The sequence below is a fragment of the Protomyctophum bolini genome, assembly GCF_963924005.1.
Source record: "Protomyctophum bolini genome assembly, chromosome: 2".
NCBI lineage: Eukaryota > Metazoa > Chordata > Actinopteri > Myctophiformes > Myctophidae > Protomyctophum > Protomyctophum bolini.
This window is the reverse complement of record NC_137863.1, coordinates 11463915-11483923: the sequence shown is the minus strand read 5'-3', so window position 1 is coordinate 11483923 and position 20009 is coordinate 11463915. Positions and strand designations below refer to the sequence as shown.

The 20009-nt window shown below is 43.9% G+C and overlaps 1 protein-coding gene across 4 annotated transcripts in view; it reads left to right on the top strand.

Moving 5' to 3' along the window:
* The window catches only part of pdzrn3b (PDZ domain containing RING finger 3b), a 108735-nt gene extending 89413 nt beyond the window's left edge, over window positions 1-19322 (top strand). For 3 of the 4 annotated variants that reach the window (XM_080778039.1, XM_080778037.1, XM_080778040.1), the window contains 7 exons: window positions 12247-12503; window positions 13450-13537; window positions 14917-15015; window positions 15130-15192; window positions 15485-15586; window positions 16288-16404; window positions 16961-19322. In XM_080778039.1, the coding sequence (XP_080634165.1) occupies window positions 12247-12503; window positions 13450-13537; window positions 14917-15015; window positions 15130-15192; window positions 15485-15586; window positions 16288-16404; window positions 16961-18442 (2208 nt within the window). In that variant the 3' untranslated portion in view covers window positions 18443-19322. The remainder of the gene's footprint in view (window positions 1-12246; window positions 12504-13449; window positions 13538-14916; window positions 15016-15129; window positions 15193-15484; window positions 15587-16287; window positions 16405-16960) is intronic. The other variant, XM_080778038.1, reaches the window with a different exon arrangement.
* Window positions 19323-20009: the final 687 nt, after the last annotated feature.

Below are 20009 nucleotides of genomic sequence, written 5' to 3'. Positions count from 1 at the left end.
TCGTTTGTTTGGCATAATGTGTGTGGGAGAGGGGTTTTGTCTTGCCTTTTCGACCATTATTAATCATTATTCACGCACTTGCTGAAAAGCAGCCAGCTGATGTTGGTCCCTTGGTGGTTGTGCCAGAGAGTGAGAGTGGCTAAGTGGGGAGTAGAATAGAGTTGTTGTTGTTTAGACAGAGCCTCTGCAGCTGAGCTGCCTGAACTCTTGGCATCGGGGTCAGAGAGAGGTGGTGTGAGAGTTGCTTAAAGGACCGGTGATGAAGAGGTGACAGTTGACTCAATGCGACTGCTAGTGTGTGAGGATCACTGCCCACCTCCTCATTGTCAACGGAATGCTGACACAGACCCATTTGCTTTTAACCCCCATTTGACTTTCCCTTACGTTTATGTTTAACACTCAAGTGCTTATTTTGCACTTTTTTTTCTTTTGGTCAAAGGAAATAGACATGGGCATGTTATAGACAACTTCACTAAAGAAAAGCTGGAATTTGTTTTCATGTCAGAGCACCGGAGAGCTGTTTAAATTCCAAAACAAAGTTTGCTCAGACTGCCTTCAAACAATAAACAGGTCCAATCCTATTATCCGCATTCCACTCGGTAGTACACAGTATTACATTTTACATGGAGAATCTATCCAAAAAGTAAAATATACTGGTAATAATTAAACAGGACTCCAGTGGATGTGCTCGAATGGAATGTTTAATAACCAAGATTTGTTCTTTGGCGTTTGAGGTGGTAATGGAATGATAAGCCACTTGGTTCTGCATAGTCATCTAACACCTGACTTAGTTGTGCATTGTGTGGTCCCCCGGAAATAACAGATCTACAAATTCCAAAAATTGTCGCGCCGTGACACCGCTGTGAGCTTGTAGATCAGCTATTTTCGGTGCACCACACCGGTGCTCAACCATGTATAAATCAGGCTTAACAGTTAACACCTCATTGTCCACTGCATCCTGTACGTCCTGACCCAGCTCTGTCCTGTCGAGTAGCAGCTCTGTTCATGTCACTACCCGTAACTCTCGTGTCTCTATTTTGGGAAAACTTTTCAAAAATAGCCAATAAACAAGCTCACAATGTGTTGAGTTACGGCCCATTTTTGCTCGTAGAATGGCAACTTTCATTATTTGTCGTACAACAGAATATATAGGGCTTCAGTGGTTAAGGTTGGGGTACTGCTATCCACTAATGGCTGCTTTTAACACTAGCATGTCTGAGAGACCATTTTGACCGTTTTTATTTAGATTTTGAAGTTGATTATCTTTGCCCATGAAGCTTTCAGAAGGTTCCCCTTCCATTTTCATCATCCATCACCATTCTATCATCTCAGACATTTTTGACATCTGAAACATTTTCTAAATATGAATTTTTAAGCACATGCTACTTCTGTCTGATTGTACTTCAGACATGCTAGTTGAATGTCATGATCAAACTCCTTCTGAATATCCCTCTTTAGACCCCTACCCACCCATCAATGCCCCCATTTCCTTTTTCAGGGAAGATGGCAGACCGTGTCTTTGATCATGATGTGTACAGGGAAGGGTTGTAGAAGAGTGGCATGCTAAATGGATTATGGGTTTTGTAAATCTGAATGAGACCAAAAGAAAGACCTCCACTCCCTCCTCCTGCTACCCAGTTTTTCTCTGCTCTCCACCTGGAAAATGACACTCAGAATAGTGGGTGATGGTAAAGGAAAAGGGCATTCAGTTCCTTTGTCCTGCTCACATCGGTTGCATTGAACATGTCATTTTGCATGTGTCAGTTATGCATTATAATTGACAGGCCGTTGATTGACACAGGTCACAGTTTGCTCTTTCATGCTGTGGCTCTCTTCTCTTCTGCTGGCCACTTCAACCATGACAGCCAGCCACCTGACTGGACTGAGGCCCTGCTGACAAAGCCAGTCCGCTCTTTTCTCCATTTGTCATTTGCTACAGGTTCAAACAGAACGCTGCATGTGATTCAGTGAGATAAGCTGTAATCCACCTTAAAGGACAACTTTAGTTTTTTCAACCAAGGTTCATGTTTTAGGTTGTTATTAGAGAAAGTAAAAGAATCAAAGATGTGTGTTCTGTTTTTTTCTTCAATTGCTGCTTTCTTTTGTTTTATGGATTTTAGCTGTTTTTGACAGGGGGGGGGGGGGGGGGGGGGGGGGCATTCGAACATGGGGCTAATTTTGTATTTTTTTACAAAATATTATGGAAATGTATTTTTCAATTATTTACTATAGTCCTACTCGACCCCAAGAAATTACATCTGGCAACAGAAGATCACAGGATCTACTGAATGTGAAGGTAGCCTACTGGGGGAAGCCACACTGTGTGTCATAGGCTCAATATGTCAGTTTGACACATTCAGTAGATCCCGAGATCTTTTGTGGCCAGATGTACTTTATTTGGGGCTAGTAGGACTATAGCAAATAATAGAAAAATAAATTGCCATAATATTTGTCACTGTCACTGTCACTGTCACACACACACACACACACACACACACACACACACACACACACACACACACACACACACACACACACACACACACACACACACAGGCCAGGGAGGAGAGCTTTTACAGTACAGTACAGTACAGCACCACTCAGTTCAGACAGGTCTGATTTTTCTTTCGAGGACAGTTCTTTTCTCATTTTGGGATGTCGAAGGTCGTTATGATAATGACATTATTAACATCTAATTTGTAGTGTAAAATATTATTTCTACAATTATAACAACTTTTCAGATGCATACCTCCCCTTTTATTTAAGTGCAATATCTATTATTAAGTACATCAAATAATTCACTTCATAAAATATATTTATGGGCCAACAGTGTTGAACTTAAATTGTTTAGTTAAACCAAGCCTCTTCTCTTCTCTTCTCTTCTCTTCTCTTCTCTTCTCTTCTCTTCTCTTCTCTTCTCTTCTCTTCTCTTCTCTTTTGAACACCTGCTTTTGTCAACAGATTGTTGACATGGGCAGATTGCCCATGGTGAGAAAGCTGTGATCAAGAGCACATTAATCCTCCACCATTAATCCTCTAATTGAGAGGATAATGAACTGCTAAAGACATTGAACTTTCTATGGCCGTGGCTAGAGAACATCAACTCATGCAAAACCTTCATTCTGGACATCCAGTTGGTTGACAAAATGCCTTAGTAGTCATAGATGAGGTCATCATGAGACAACAATCAATTAGGACAGCTCAAGTGAGAGTCACTCACTCTCTCTGTGGGTGTCTTATATGAGTCTGCTGATGCACATTAAAATGTATGTCATTTTATTTTTTTTTATGTTTTTTTCTTTTTGGCTTTCGCTTTATTTAAAAAAAAAATTAATGGAGGGACAGACAGTAGGCTGACAGGGGATGACATGCAGTAAAGGCCGTCGGGATCGGGAGTCGAACCCGCGGCACACTGCCAGACTGGATTACCAGCCAAGGTGCCTGGGCCAGTGGGCCACTGAGCCACGGCCCAGGCTAAATTTATGTAATTTTCATGTCATTTTTCTGTCACTGCCGCACTGCTGCACATTTCTGTCACTGCCGCGCACACACAGTAAAATACTAAATATTGGCACTGGTGGATGTCAATCAATGGGGTTTGTACTGTAGCAGCAGCTGTGCAGAGAGAGTAGAGCTGGATTTGGTAGTAGTTTTGTTTCATATCAACAACAGCACACAGAGATCCCCTTGATCTGAGCTACTGGCACGGTGCCAAGTGCCAACACTGACCCCCCTCTCCAGGGGGTTAATAATCCTTGAACACTTGAAAAGTTTCCACTTCATTACACACCTTAGTTCCCGAAGAGACCATGGCAATTTTGCCCCGTATCTCAAGTATCAACAGAGTGCATCTCATTCTTTCCTTTCTTTTCAAAAATCTTTTTATTCAGGTTTTTTTGTAACAAGCCCAGGGGCAAGCATTAAAAGCATTAAAAAATAAAACTCAATTCCCTATCCCACCCTCCCCCCAACCACAATCCCAAGGATAGTCAGAAATACAGTCTGGAGGAGAATAAAAAAAGAATATATATATCTATATACACATATACCCAAAATACATGCATACATAATTACAAAAATAAATAAAAACTAAATTAAATTAAAGCAGATTTTCTTAGCAGAGCATATTTTTTTTCTGGCATAAGCACGGCACACTATACAGTTTGTGTGTTGTGGTAGAATGTCATAAACGGACCCCGGGTCATGTATTCTGGAAGCATTTTTAATGAATCCATAGTTACATATTTGGAAGTAGCCATTGTGTTGTGCAGTTTGAAACCTCAGCAGTATCTTATGAAATCAGCTTAAAAGCTAATTATTTTAACCACAAGCAAAAAGAAAACAAACCTTCTGCATACATACATGAAAAAAAAGAAACAGTAGTTGGTGGTTTTTAATAACGCCTGAATGGGAATCTTCAGAGCTAACCTCTCTTGATCGAGCCCATTAGAACTCTGTGTTGGTCTTGCCGGTCTCTTTTAAACTTGAACCCTATGACAGCAGTGAACCTTACCGTGTGTCTTCAAAGCTAAAGGTAAGCACCATGCCGAGATGTAAGCTCAGCTGCTTTTGTCTGGACGGTTAAAGCTAGAGGGCTTTGAAACTCTGTCTGACAGTCCTAGGGCTGCTAATCTCCCCACAAGTACCCTATAATGGCTGTGGCGCCTTGCTGTGGCTCTTACAATGCCCAGATCTTAATTAGAGCCTCAACACAAGCCGGCCATTGAGGCTCTGGTTTCCGCACGGCACTAATCTGTGTTATTGTCCCTCTGGTGCAAAATCTGTCTTTCTGTCCATCGAATGATCCACTTCAAGTCTAGAGACCGGGTTGTGTGTTGTGTGTCCTACAGTACATGTCAAGTGCAAATATATCATTATAGGCCGCAATTTATTATGAGTGACCGGGAGGTGGAAAATGCAAAAATGTCACCCGTGGTTGAAGAGGCCAAGTTGTCCCCGCCGCCGTCCGCCAGACAGTCTCTTTTTGACATCTTTTGACATCTTTTTGACCAGACAGAAAATGAGATGGAAATGTTTGTACAAGAAGAGCAGCAGCGCTGACCTCCTCCGCTGCCTGGAGGAGCCTCGTCATTATATGGCCGAGTGTGATGACCAAAAGGGAACGGCAGTGCTCAGTATTCTGTCCGCCCCTTGTTGTAACGGGCCTTGACGGAGACAGCATGGAAGGACAAAAGGCAGAGAGATCAGTGGCTACTGGGAGAGGCTGGGGAGTCTGTGTGTGCGTGTCTGTGTGTGCGTGCGTGTGTGTGTGTGTGTGTGTGTGCGTGCGTGTGCGTGCGCTGTAATAGAGATCAGCCCGGTGCACACATCACATCTGTCAAGCATTGGAGCAGGTGGCTGGCAGCCACAGGGGTGCCCTCAGAGAGACACAGTCAGTCAGTGACTCAGTACATACAGTACTGTACATACGGTCACTGCTAACAGTGAGGCACAGCGCAGACACATCACAGTGCTGGCCCCCCGAGGCCATGGCAGAGAATTTAACCCATTCTGACCTGAGATCAGATTCTAAAAATGTCTGTTTGAAAATGACAGTTTTCTGAAAAAGCTACAGTATGTTTCTATGTCAGTCGTTCTTCAAAAAAGAGCAGACCTACAAGCTCATAGCGCGCCACCGAGTTGCGTGCTACGAGCTTGTAGGTCTGCTCTTTTTAAATGGCTAAAGCATAGCTTTTTCAGAAAACTGTCGGGACGTAGAAGACATTTTTAGAATCTGATATCAGGTCAGAATGGGTTAAAGACTAAATTTGATCAAACTTAGACATGAAGATTTTGAATATTGAGAAAGTTGATCAGATCTTCAGCGGTTCAGCACCATGCACTGTGTCGACCATGCTTACTGCTCCACCCTCCACCACGCTGAGTCCTATTGTGAAACTGTGAAGCATAACTTTTCATTCACTTTGGAATGGCAGGATGTGAGCTGCCTCCCCCCCCAACCACCACCAACAACGAGCAGAATTGACAAAACAGAGATTATACCAAAGAGTCACAGAGATTATTAAATTTGCCATTAAGGCACAGGGGCTTGTTTTCCAAAATAGACATAGCAATTTTGGTCCCATCTGGGAACCACAGATGTTGTTAGTTTGTATCATGCAGGATGGGCTCACGGTGCCCTGATCCTTTTACACAGAGCTTCCAATGGGATTGTGTGGTGCTCGTAATTGTCTGTGTGCAGATGCATCAGGAGATTAGTTGTATTTTATTTATTTATTTTACAAGATTACCTTGCAAGATTGTAAGCCTTAAAAAATATAAAGTATTATCAGAGGGCATACATGCCTGATGGATGCTTTTCACAGTCCTTTTAATTAGAGAGGTGGCAGATGGGTAATTCATAAGTGAGCTAGTCATAGTGTATCATTAAGAGATAACCCTATATATCATTAGCCAGAATGTACACTGTGAAAAGGCTACACATCCACTGTATGTGTGTGTGTGTGTGTGTGTGTGTGTGTGTGTGTGTGTGTGTGTGTGTGTGTGTGTGTGCGTATGTGCGTGTGCTACCTAATGAATAAAACATCTCAGCAGTGGACAATAAGCAGCTATTAAAGAACTCCTCGTTGCTGGGGCCATTTAAATGCAGATGATTGAGGATCATTATTCCTCATTATGTCGCAGGGGGGGAAAAAGGAAAATAGGCTCCTTCCCCGGCCAGCGTGTTCCAATCATTCCCCCAAAATGAGACTCTATGATCTCTGAATTCTGATCTATTCTGTGGAGATTTTACATCCAGGGTGATGTGTGATCCTTTTTTAATAATGTATTGCCTTGCCTGTTTGACATTATCATCAGCCCACATGGTCTGTTCTGGTGTTTGCACCATGTAGGCTAACTGCTGGGGCAGTGCATGGCTGTTGCAGCCTTGTTTGATCACTTTGTTCGAGCTTGAACTTGACTTTGCTGACTGTAGTGTTGGACTGTCCAAATTAGGTAAAGGCTTCCTCCTCATTGTAGACTACTCCATTAATTGGTCGGTTTGGTCTTAGTCGACCAAGACTTTTTCATTAATCCATTTGATGATTATTTTGTTTTGCCCCCCATGCTGAATGAGGCATTTCCTGAATAAACTAAGCTAAAGAGGTGCTTCTGCATAAAAATACAATTTCACAGATTTGTAAATTAGATAAACTATTTGTTTAGTCAACATTGACTACTAGTAGTTTACTAAGAATTTCCACAGTTTTGGCAGTGCAGGCAGTGCAGTCTTTTGGAGTGGAGGTCACAGCCTTCCTCACAGGAGAGGAGACATGTCTCTGGATGAAGAGGGAGAGGGACTGGCTCAGTGCAGAGAGATAACAGGCCTAATCAAGGGTGACACCACTCCACGGTCTGGAGGTGTCACAGGTCCATACATCCATATCCATCCCTTTCCTATCTTCGCTGTGAAGGAACAATGGAAGACGTTGCTGCAATATTATCTGCTCAACTTCTCTGTGCATTCTAAGGTTTGCGCTATTATCATTTCAGTGTTTACTGATGCAGAGATTGACCCTACCTGCCCATGTTTTACCTGTATACAGTATATATCTAGAGAAGCGGTGTCTTTCGTTTATGTGTCCAGTAGTCAATAGAATGTTGTTTGCAGCACTTTCTTTGATTAAAACCTTCCGTTGTGAATTGAGGAGGGCAGTGTAAAGCCTACAGGAGGTGATTCGGGTCCTTTAATTGATCTGGATAACAGAATGTCCCATGCTTAAATCAGATTAGAAAAGTAAACAGTGGTGTCTTTTTCATGCGGCATTACGTTTCTCGCCGTTTGTTCTGTAATCCTCAGTAAGCCTGCATGCTGCGCAAAATAACGTCTGCTGTGGACTTAAGTCTAACACTACAAAGGGTTTCCTCTCCAGTAAGTAAAAAAAAAAGAACAACTTGTACACTTAAATACACACAAAGTGTACAAATACACCCGCGTAAAGCAACGCGTACACACAGATACAAAATAGCTAAATGTGAAATAAAAGAGGGATTAATTGTTTTTCAAAGCTGAATGACCCATATTCAGACTGCCAATCAAATGCTATATAGGCCCCCGGATCGTAAGTCTTCAAGCTTTCATGCTCTCTATCACGTCAATGCTTCTCTCTGTTCCACAAATACAGACTTTAAAGAATTTGTTTAAGGAAGTGTATCGGACCAGAAAGAAGAGGCAAGAGCCCTGGCTCTCAAGGCTTCCTGAATGCTCGTTTATGGTCTGAAGTTCCCAGGGCTTTTCTGCCCACCAGTGAAAAGCACCGTTAGCCTGGCTGGCAAAGTTTCCACTCTATTCACTTCGTTGCATTTCCCCCAGGAACAGAAACAGTGGCTCTTTAATGATGTGCTTTGCTTTATAAAAGGATTAGCTGCAGATTCAATAGCCTTATCAAAGACTAATTTTACACAATGTGTCCAGTGAATTTGGCTAGCATTCCGCAAAGGCCTTTCCTATATGATTTCCATATGATTTTTATAATATGGTAGAAGTGAATTATGTTATCATAGCCCTAGTGTTTCTCCACTGATGGAGTTCACCTGAGGTCCTCCTCCAGCTATGGCGATGACAGTGAGAGGGACTGCTCTCCCAATCTCACAGATAAGCATCTTTGGCAGCTGGTTGGCAATCAGGGAAAAGATGGCATGTGCATCTGACACACACACACACACACACACACACACACACACACACACACACACACACACACACACACACACACACACACACTCGCAGATCAAGGTTTCAATCTGACGTGATTTGCATTCCAGGGATGATGGCGAGTGTGGAATTGAGGCATGGTTGTCCCCTGCTGGCCCTAATTATTACCCACAGGATGAAGGCTGGCGCATATCCATCAAAGATCCCAGTGATAAAACCGGCCACAACCTTTAAATATCCTCAAAATAAGCAGAGCCAAGTCTTGCACAGTAAGACTTGGTTTATATTTCATTCCACTTTTAATGCAACATTTTAATTAAATAATACTAGACCAGAGATAGGCTCTGAATATGAGATAGGCTCTGGATATCAAACCCACAATTTTACATTCCACACACCACACTTGCAAATCACCAACAGACATATGATTCAGATCACTTTAATATGCATTTAAGGCAGACCTTGCCGCTGTCTTCTCATTAAATGAGTTCCTCCTCTCTGAGGAGCCACCAGAGGAGGTTGATTAAGTAATTCCTGCGTCATCCAACAGCTCTTAAGTTTCGCAGGGCATTCACAAACACCAAACTAGTTGCTGAAAACCTGATTTTCTTAACTGTTGTGTTCCCTGCTCATTTGCCACATTGTAAATGTGTTTTTCGCTAATCGCAAGTGCTGAAGTTGAGCTGAGGTTGTGATTTAGAGGAGCAGGGTTAATTCACATCGTTTGGGGAGCACAGCGGTGGCAGACAGCGGCGTATTGTGTCGGGAGAGCACTGTGTGTGTTTTCCCAGTGTGCTGCACAGGGGCCAGGCTGTGTCAGAGGTGAGTGTTGTGAATGGAGGCTGTGGGGGGCTCAACCCTTTGAGGGCACTGAGGCAGAATGCCCCTCCGGGCTCCTAGAGAAAGGGGGCTAATGCTTTGTCTTTGGTTTGTAGTCTTCAAGTGGTCCTGGGACTCCTGGCAACGAGGTTTGTTTGTTTGAGCCATGTATGGAGAGAGAGTGAGGACGAGCAAGAGAAAGGCACTTGTGTTCCTCTCAGCTGATGTGTAACATCACAGCTCGAAATGGTAGAGGTGCTGTTATAGAATATTGAGATTATTGTGCATGAACACAGTCAGCCCACTTCATATCAGCGTTTTCAGTAAACACACGCATGCATTGCACACACACATGCATGCACATGCATACACGAGCGCATGCGCGCGCACACACACACACACACACACACACACACACACACACACACACACACAATGACTTCCATGCAGAAACAGGCAGCACACAGTAAAATCCTCTGTGTTGATCTAACCCAAAAGAGTTTACAAATGGAACCATTTCTTGATTTTGTTCCATTTGTTATCTCTTCGTAGTTCAAATGAACACCGAGGATTTCACTGTGCAGAAAGCACAGGACATTAGTTTATGTCTGGAGGCTGTTAGACGTTGCGGTTCCTCCTCCTGGTGTCGAGAGGTGCTAACTAATGCTATGAATCAGAATGAGACCAGTCTAGCCAGGGGCAACGTACGGTAGCAAGCAGCTGTATGTTTATCACCAAATGAATCCTAAGATGTGGTGGTGTTTGCACTGTACTGTGTGTGTGTTCAATGTCAGGGTGAGACGCTAAAGATTAATAACATGGCTAATGAGCTGGAAAAGCTAAACGCTGGACCATGCAATTCTTTTGCATCAGTCAGGTCCTTTTAAATAGCAGCATTATTCCTTGCATGTTTACAGACGTGTGTGTGTGTGTGTGTGTGTGTGTGTGTGTGTGTGTGTGTGTGTGTGTGTGTGTGTGTGTGTGTGTGTGTGCGTGTGCGTGCAGAAGGAGAGGCTATGTGGAGAGCCTATGAAATGAGAAGAGCCCCTGGCTCAGATCCTACCAAACAAGAAACAAATTCCAAATGATGTGATGATTGAGAGCAACGGTGATGCTGTTCAAACCCTGATAAGCCAAACTGACTTATCTCCTCCGCGATAACATGGAAGGGTTCACGAAGGTATGGGAACCAGTCTTAGATACAGTGGACCCTTCTAGACTGCGCTTCAATGTAACTTATTGAACGGTAGCGAATAACAAAGACTCTGGAGGATTTCACTGTGCAAAAAGCCCAGGACATTCGTTTATGTCTGGAGGCTGTTAGACGTTGCAGTTCCTCCTCCTGGTGTCGAGAGGTGCTAACTAATGCTATGAATCAGAATGAGTGTGTGTGTGTGTGTGTTAGATACAGTGGACCCTTCTAGTCTGCGCTTCAATGTACATTATTGAACGGTAGTGAATAACAAAGACTCTGGTGACCTGTAATGTACAATCATGTACTCGTTTTGTCTTTTTTTTTCTTTTTTCGTCTGTGCATTGTAATGTCCGTATTGTGGTACTTCGTAGTTCAAATGAACACTGAGGATTTCCATTGGTGGAAATCCAAAAATAAAATGTAAATTAAAAATATAATTTCGTGAACCGAAAGGGCAGCTTCCTTGCTCGGACTTCGACAGGTGTCGTCCCAGACTCTATGGCTTTTGGAGATTGTAGTCCCAGACTCTATGGCTTTGGACAGGTGTAGTCCCAGACTCTATGGCTTTGGGAGATTGTAGAATAGTTGTCTGGCTACACGAGACCACCAGAACGGGGACACTAGGGTCCATGTGTGGTTAGTGGTTACCCCCAAGGTGCATTAGATATAGTATGTATGTATTGGTGTGAGAGCGAGGACTGATTAGCACGTGAGCTCGTCTTTCATCGCCGCCACACAGAACCCTTAAGTGGTTCAACCAAACTTAATTAGCCTCTTCACTATGGCATGCTGCAGCCTTTTTTCCCAGGAATTAATCTTCCCAGGTTAACACACTGCAGTGCACCCGCTCCATTGTCTCTGACGGGAGGTCAGATTTATCCTCCTCTGAGAAATTACTTAGCTAAATGAGGGCTCTTCCATGCAGCCCTCGCTAATGACCTTGATTAATTAAAGAGAGACTCTTTCTAATTAAGGTCTGATTCTACTTGATCCGGACTCTGACCCTGTAAAAGAGTCCGGGGCACTAATAATTCACTGAAATCAGTGAAATGGAATATATCGCTGCTGCAGCGTTTATGTAAGGGGACAAGCCTAAATGGTGTCATGCTTTAGTCACTCACTAGAGATCTGATTGGATCAGACTGATCCAATCAGATATCTAGTGAGTGTTTACAAGATTACAATAAGGACTTTAATGGACTTATCACACAATGTGTCAAGTTCATGTAAAACATGAATTAGTAATGTTTTGAATTAGTTCCGTTTTTTTATCCAGCTGAAAATGTCCCTATTGTAGCTGGATACGTTTAAATATCTGTTAACCAATAGAATAATAACCAATCCAAAATTGTGGAAAAGGTGCACATGGTATTCACGGGTGATGTTTTGCAGTTGGATGAAGTAAAGGGTCTGGTCTGATGAAAAGGTTTTTGCGCGTGCGTGCGTGCGTGCGTGCGTGCGTGCGTGCGTGCGTACATATAAACCATCCTGTGCATACATTCAGCATGCATCGCCTCCGCCACTGTAATGATTAACCGTGCATTGCTCTCTTGTTGTCCCCTTTGTCTCCATCCAGGTCAATGGAAAGGACCTGTCCAAGGCCACCCACGACCAGGCAGTAGAGGCCTTCCGCACAGCCAAGGAACCCATCATGGTGCAAGTGCTGCGTCGCGCGCCGCGCCCCAAACCCACCGGCCCCTCTGCCGACACGCACGTGGCCGACATCTGCACCCAGACCGAGATCACCTTCCAGCACATCATGGCCCTCGCCAAGCTGCCTGCCTCTGCACCCGCCACCATGGCGGTGCTGGAGCAATATCTTCTTCCTGAGGAGTGAGTACTCACTGACGGCACCTTCCTTTTTCTTATTTAGAAAGGGACTTTTCAGTGAGATGCTGTTAATTCAGTCCTCCTGCCGGAGAATGAGTTCTAAGTGAATGAAACATCTAATGGAAGGTAAAAAAAAAGAAAAAGCTTTCAGAACTCATCAACTCTGAAAAGGTTGTTTCACAGCCACCACACACAGCCAACCTGTCATTCTCTGTAATAATTAAGACAGGGACATCTTGTCTTTTCACAAGACCATCCGCGTGTCATCTCCAGTGAGCTTCATGGGAAGCCTTCTGCCTGTCACTTACAAGAGATGGAGCTGCCATATCCCAGGGCACACAAATGCACCATGACAGTGATGTTCTTTTACATTTGGATATGCAGTCAGGGTTTTCGTGTATTGTCGCTCTGCGTGGCCCAAGGGCATTGACAGTCTGGGTACTGCTTTGCCCACTGTGCCAGAAGCGGTTGTCCTTTCATGACCACTCATCATTTATTTATTTATTTATATGACTTCAGACATTAGCATGGCGTGTATTTAATTTGACTCTGATTAGCCTCTGGGCGTGACATCTACATTGAGTCCTTATTATTTTATCTCTGGTTTGCTTGCATCTTTTTAACCACATGAACCATATACTGTATACTTTGTTGAGTGGCATCCTTTTTCACCCTCTAGTCTACAACAGATTGGGTGCAGAGGGAATATGTCGAATGTAGATTGGCTATTTTGACTGAATGTTCACCTATTTCCTCTGAATGTTGTTCACCTATTAGGACCTGCCCCGGATTGCTCATTTCAAGTGGTTAATATTCTGCTTTGTTTTATTTATATTCTGTTTTATTTAAGAACCCTTTTTACATTCTTTCCACCCAGTGTATCTGAACTGCTGAACTGGTAACACTGCTTTTGTATCTTACATATATTGTATCTTGCTTTTTTTCATAGGCATCCACCAGGACATGCGTATTTTGACCCCAATGATTTCCTAGAGGGCATGCAGCAGGACATGGAACGAGAGGAGCTGGAGTATGAGGTATGACATACTCTCCATTTCAGCGTCTGTCCTTATCTGCTGCCTCCTCAATGAAGATGTACGCTCGGACGCAGATTCCATTTTGGTCCATCAGCCGGTCTGATTTAGCCTCTGTGTCTCCAGCCCAATGATGCTGCTGGTCACCGCAATGCTTGCTCTCTCCGATAGATCACAATAATTGATGTGCCCGGCTCCCACTTCCCCCCCCCATATAACGACACTCACATGTAGGACAGACAGGAATCGAGTAGCTTGTTTGTCTGAGCAGATGCACGACTGTGACATCATTACTTATTAGTGACAAGGTGTAATACGTCTTCCACAGGAGATCAGGCCCAGCGGGTAATTATATGGAGTAGTAGATAATAGCTCTGCCATGATGGATCCCATGTTGTAACATTAACAATGCCTAGATTCAGGACATGATGAGGAGGATGTGAATCCCATCCCTTTGCTGATATTCATATGACCCCTGCACCCCAAAACACGCGCGCGCGCGCACACACACACACTGTCTGTCCCTCACTGTGCACAGCAGAATGTATACCGGTACATGTTGCCTACTGACCCCATCACAAAAGACTCACTCAAAATGCTGATATTAGGCTTCTGTTTTAAACTAAGTTCCAGTCTGACCACTGTCCTTTCAAAGGCCTATCGCCTGCTGTTCATTTGCTTTAAGGACATACATAATGCAGTGCTTTAAGAACTTAATGCTGTGCCACAACAAAGGCTTAAGCCTATCTGGACATGTGACCATAATTCATCTGGTGGCCACTTTGCTCTTAGTTCATCCACCATGAAGTAAGTGGCCACCGTGAATATGGTTTATTAAATAGAGGTTACCGGCAAAGAGGTCCGTTAAATTTAAATCAGTTAAAGGAAAACACTGGTGTAGTATACTACACCAAAAAAAGTGTGTTTTGGAAAAAACCCTTGAGGGGACATTTCTGCTAGTATTCTATTCTTCTGCAGCATTAGAAAGGATTCCAATTGCCGGGTTAAAATGCTTTGAAACATTTTCGGTTTGACCCATCCCTACCTACCCCGGCTACTGGAAGAACGGTGCCTCTTGTATCTTTAGCCGGATCTCCTAGATTACAGGTGTTGACAAGTGACAAACGTGACTCTGCCTGGCTGCAGGCCAGTACATCCTCCCTCATGCTGTCATTGGGCTTATAAGAGACACAAAGGCTTCTCGGCATCTAGCCAAGAGTGTCATGACAGTGATTTATGCATCATTGTTGCTCTATGTGTCCTTATAGAAATCTAAATATCAAACGAATAGTTCTTAACCCAATTTTATGAAGAGAAAAAGAAACCAAATGTCAGATGAAGACAGAGTGAGGTGTAACCTGGAGCACATGTCTGTTTTCTAGGAGGTGGATTTGTACCGTGCCAACATCCAGGACAAGCTGGGCCTGACGGTGTGTTACAGGACCGATGACGAGGATGAGACTGGGATATACGTCAGTGAGGTGAGTCCACTGAAACTCCTTCAGGATGTGTTTATGGCGAGGCTGTGGAAAGGAAATGTACTTCTTTTACAAAGTCTTCAAATGATGAATTCAACCTTTCTTTTCTTGCTTTAGATTGACCCGCACAGTATTGCTGCAAAGGACGGCAGAATCCGAGAAGGGGACAGAATCATCCAGGTACATGCTGCTCTATATGAGCTCTGAAGCAACCATCTTAGTTTGTTTTTGGTTTAACTTTAGGCTCATAATTCTGTACCTACTGTACATACCACTTCTCTATTGTTACGTTACTTTAGCTACTTGGCAAAGACACACTTATATCCAGGGATTTGTTTGACTTATTGTTACTTATATGTTGTTTGTGCACTGTGTTTATATTACTGGTTGCCTGTGTTGGTGAAGCAGTATATTACTTTGGAAAACGGACTAAATCCTTACAATGTAATCATTCATCCTTCCTGTGTCCCAGATCAATGGTGTTGAAATCCAGAACCGTGAGGAAGCTGTAGCACTGCTGACCAGTGAGGAGAACCGCAATGTCTGTCTATTGGTAGCCAGACCAGAAATTCAGGTAACAAAATATTGAATTGAAAGATAAATACAATATAAATCATATAAGAATAATAAAGCCACAAAGCAATGATTTGGGGGTTCAAGCACCGCAGACTAATTTCCAACACCTTCAATTATTATGATCGGACAGACACAAATTCATTTATGGCCAAATTAGTTCCAGGCTAGATCCATTTTCAATGGACTAAAAATATTTTGTGTACATGTTTCAAGGGCTTAATATTAATCAAGATTGGTGGTGTTTGAACAGTCATTCTTGAGGCATATTTGTATGCCTCATATAAACTTTCCCCAGGTGCATCCATGCAATGTTTTTTTGTCATATCTCTGCTTTCGGGAAGAAACCACCTAACTCCAAATGTTCATTTTCCAGAAAATGAAAAATATAACTTTTTCAGGAAATGAAGAAAACCATATATTTTGAACAATACTGCCTCATCAAAGTTGGTGTTGTGACTTTACGTATTGTCAATTACTTGCATGGGAGGGGGGGAGAGGTGGAGGAGACAGTTTGAGGGTCCAATGGAGTTAAGAGGTTTCGTCTGGGTGTAAAGGGTGTTCAATAGCACGGCTTTGTGAAGAAACAAAACCCTCAAAAATGAGGTGGTTTCCTCCCGACAGCAACGATGTGATGGTTTTGGTGTAGGACCTCAGCTGTAGTTTATGATTGGCCTCTAACAACCCCCTGTTGTGTGTCAGCTGGACGAGGGCTGGATGGATGATGACAGGAACGACTTTCTGGATGACCTTCACATGGACATGCTGGAGCAGCAGCATCATCAGGCCATGCAGTTCACCGCCAGCATGCTGCAGCAGGTACACACACACACACACACACACACACACACACACACACACACACACACACACACACACACTCACATCAATCACATGTACACCCACAGACAAGCATTCACACATGCACATGTGTGCGTGCAGTGCAAACAGCGTGAAATGACAGGCTATCTCAATCAACCAAGTCCACAGAGTGTAGCAGCTGTTCAGGTACAATTAATGTTGGAATTCTCCCAAGTTTATCATTGTTAGTAAATATTTTAATTACAGCGTTTTCAAGACTGTGGTAAACCTACAGACAAAATGAATTAATACTTTTTTTAGACGACATTTGGTCTAAGGTTGCCTAAAGTGTTCAGACATCAACATCATAATAGCAAACGATACCAGTAAGTAAGTAATTAAGGTTGATTTAATAATTTCCTTTCTCAGCAGACTTTTTGCAGATTCTGAAAACCTGATAGTTTTCCTCTGCTACTACTACTACTGCACACCAATACCAATAATACAGTAACTATAGACACCTAGTAGTCAATGAGGCATTATTTCTCACCCGTTCTGATGTCTCTTGTACTAGAAGAAGCACGAGGAGGACGGCGGTACCACGGACACGGCCACACTGTTGTCCAACCACCATGAGAAGGACAGCGGAGTGGGCCGCACGGACGAGAGCACGCGCAACGACGAGAGCTCGGAGCAGGAGAACCTGTGCGACGACCAGACCACGGCCTCCAACACGCTGGGCAGCCACAGGAAGCTGACCTACAGCCAGGACACTCTGGGCAGCGCCGACCTGCCCTTCAGCAGCGAGTCCTTCATCTCCGCCGACTACGCCGACACCGACTTCCTGGGGATTCCGGCCGACGAGTGCGAGCGATTCCGAGAGCTCCTGGAGTTGAAGTGCCAGGTGAGGAACCCTGGAGGTCAGGGCGTCTATTGCCAGGGCAGCGGGGCCGGGGGGGTCCAGGAGGCGGAAGGAGTGGACAAAGAGCTGGAGATGCTGAACGAGGAGCTCCGCAGCATCGAGCTGGAGTGCCTGAATATTGTCCGCGCCCACAAGATGCAGCAGCTGAGGGACCAGTATCGAGAGTCGTGGATGCTGCACAACAGCGGCTTCCGCAACTACAACACCAGCGGTGACGCGCGCCGCCACGAGCTCTCCGACATCACCGAGCTACCCGAGAAATCAGACAAGGACAGCTCCAGCGCCTACAACACTGGCGAGAGCTGCCGCAGCACCCCTTTGACCTTGGAACTGTCCCCGGACAACTCCCTCCGCCGGGGAGAAGAGAACCAGGGTCCGGCAGGGGCATCGAGTTCCACTGGCCTCAACGGCAGGGTGCTCAAGCCCCTCCTGTCCCCTGTCCAGGAGGCTGGAAGCCCCAGCAGGAGTAGGGCCTCTTCCAAGGATGGCGATGGAGGTGCGCTGCCAGAGGGCAAGGACAGGAAAAAGACTCATTCACCGTATAAACATGCCCACATCCCGGCCCATGCTCAGCACTACCAGAGCTACATGCAGCTGATCCAGCAGAAGTCGGCTGTGGAATACGCCCAGAGCCAGATGAGCCTGGTCAGCATGTGCCATGACCCCAACTCACCTGACCTGGACCCCAAGATGGAGTGGAAGGTTAAGATACGAAGTGACGGCACGCGCTACATCACCAAGCGGCCCATAAGGGACAAGCTACTGAAGGAGCGTGCGCTGCGCATCCGCGAGGAACGCAGTGGTATGACCACGGACGACGATGCTATCAGTGAGCTTAAGATGGGCCGCTACTGGAGCAAGGAGGAGAGGAAGCAACACGCAGTGCGTGCCAAGGAACAGAGGCAGCGGCGCGAGTTCATGAAGCAGAGTCGCGCTGACAATCTGAAGGAGCAAAGCAACCAGGAGGACAAGAAAGACAACATCATTGAACTGAGCAACAAAAAGATGATGAAAAAGAGGAACAAGAAAATCTTTGACAACTGGATGACCATCCAGGAACTACTCACCCACGGTACCAAGTCGCCAGATGGCACAAGAGTCTACAACTCCCTCTTGTCTGTGACCACAGTCTAGGTCCACTTCTGGGCCCCAGTCAGATCAGGAGAGCCTACAGTTGGATGTAAAGTCCTGTAAATAGAACACTACCAGTTGAGGTAGAGATTCCTGCCTCGTTCAATGTGGCAACATTTTGTAAATAAGAAACAAGAAAGGCCTTTTCTGAAGGACCTTTTGACCTTGCACTGGTCGAGAGGTGGTCTGGTGAGTGCTCTGTGGTTGGACGTTTTACACATACATCGGACGTGGCTGCGACGAGGACGATTTGAAAATGTTTTTTTTCTTTTTCAAATGCTTTCAATAACCTTTTCTACCTTTGTGCTTGCTCTTTTGAATAATATTTGAGTAAATGCAAGATTCTAATCTTTTAGAAGGTTTTGAAAGTGTGTAAAGACTGTGTGCCATAAGTAAACAGCCAGCATTTACGCTTTTGTTTTATTTTGTTCTTAACAAGTATCTCTTATCAGTATTTTACTGTTATACATACCCTATGCCTATTGAAAGACACAATAATATTTCCCTACAAGGTGAACCATATAATCCTTTTTGAGAGGACTTTTGTAAATTTAACAAAACATGTTTTTTAAGAAAAAGACACTTTTCACACATCTCGGACGGTGCTGTTTTTGTAAATGTTACCATTGATGTACCATGTTCCATACTGTAGACTGTCATCATTAAGTGATATCATTGTGTATGCTTGGGGATGACATTCCTCACATCATTGAATTTAAACTATTTCTGCGTTTATTGTTGAAGCACATCATAGCCACCTTTGCTTTCGTAGGGATTCATGTATCGAGCAAAATAACACAGCTTCATTAATCCTTAGCTAGCCACACAATTTGATGTCTTGTAAAATGAGAGAAATAATAAATTATTGTTTTATATATGATGAGCTTTGAAATGCTGTCTGTATTTGTTATTTATAAAAAGGTTTTCGATGTGGCATGCGTCCAGGAAGATACTACGGCATGTGAAGAAAGGAATCCACATTGACAGAGGTTTTGACACTTGCCATTTGTCATTTGTCACTACTGTGTGCTCTACCCATCAACTAGATGAAAAGGTTCAGCCTAAGTACACAAAGCAAAGCTCCTATACAAACACTACCATTTGATCGGCACCATTAGGCATAAAAGTTTAATGCTTTATCCTGCGTGATCTGGAAGTCTTAATTCTCCAGTTTTCTCAGCCGGTGTAAATGATGAATGCTAATATCATTGATGTGACGTCGGGCAGAAACCTCATGTCTAAATGAATACCTTATATTACTTCATCATACAAGACAAGAAGCACACAGCAGTGACAAATGGCTAGAAGTGAAGATAGATTTGCACGCTCACAACGGTAAGTTAATAAATACTGTTTCTGACAACTTGTTGTTACATTCCAAAATATCCTTGGGCGCATTCCTTTTTGAGCGGTACTTCCGTATAGAACAAGAAAGACTACTAATGAATGTTACACAGTTATGACTTTCTGTTCTGCTGAAGCACCAGCCGGAAATAATCTTAAAAGGCAGCAATAAATTGTGGATTGTGTATCAAGATTTGCTTGCAAATGCGCAATTCCTGAGTTTGAC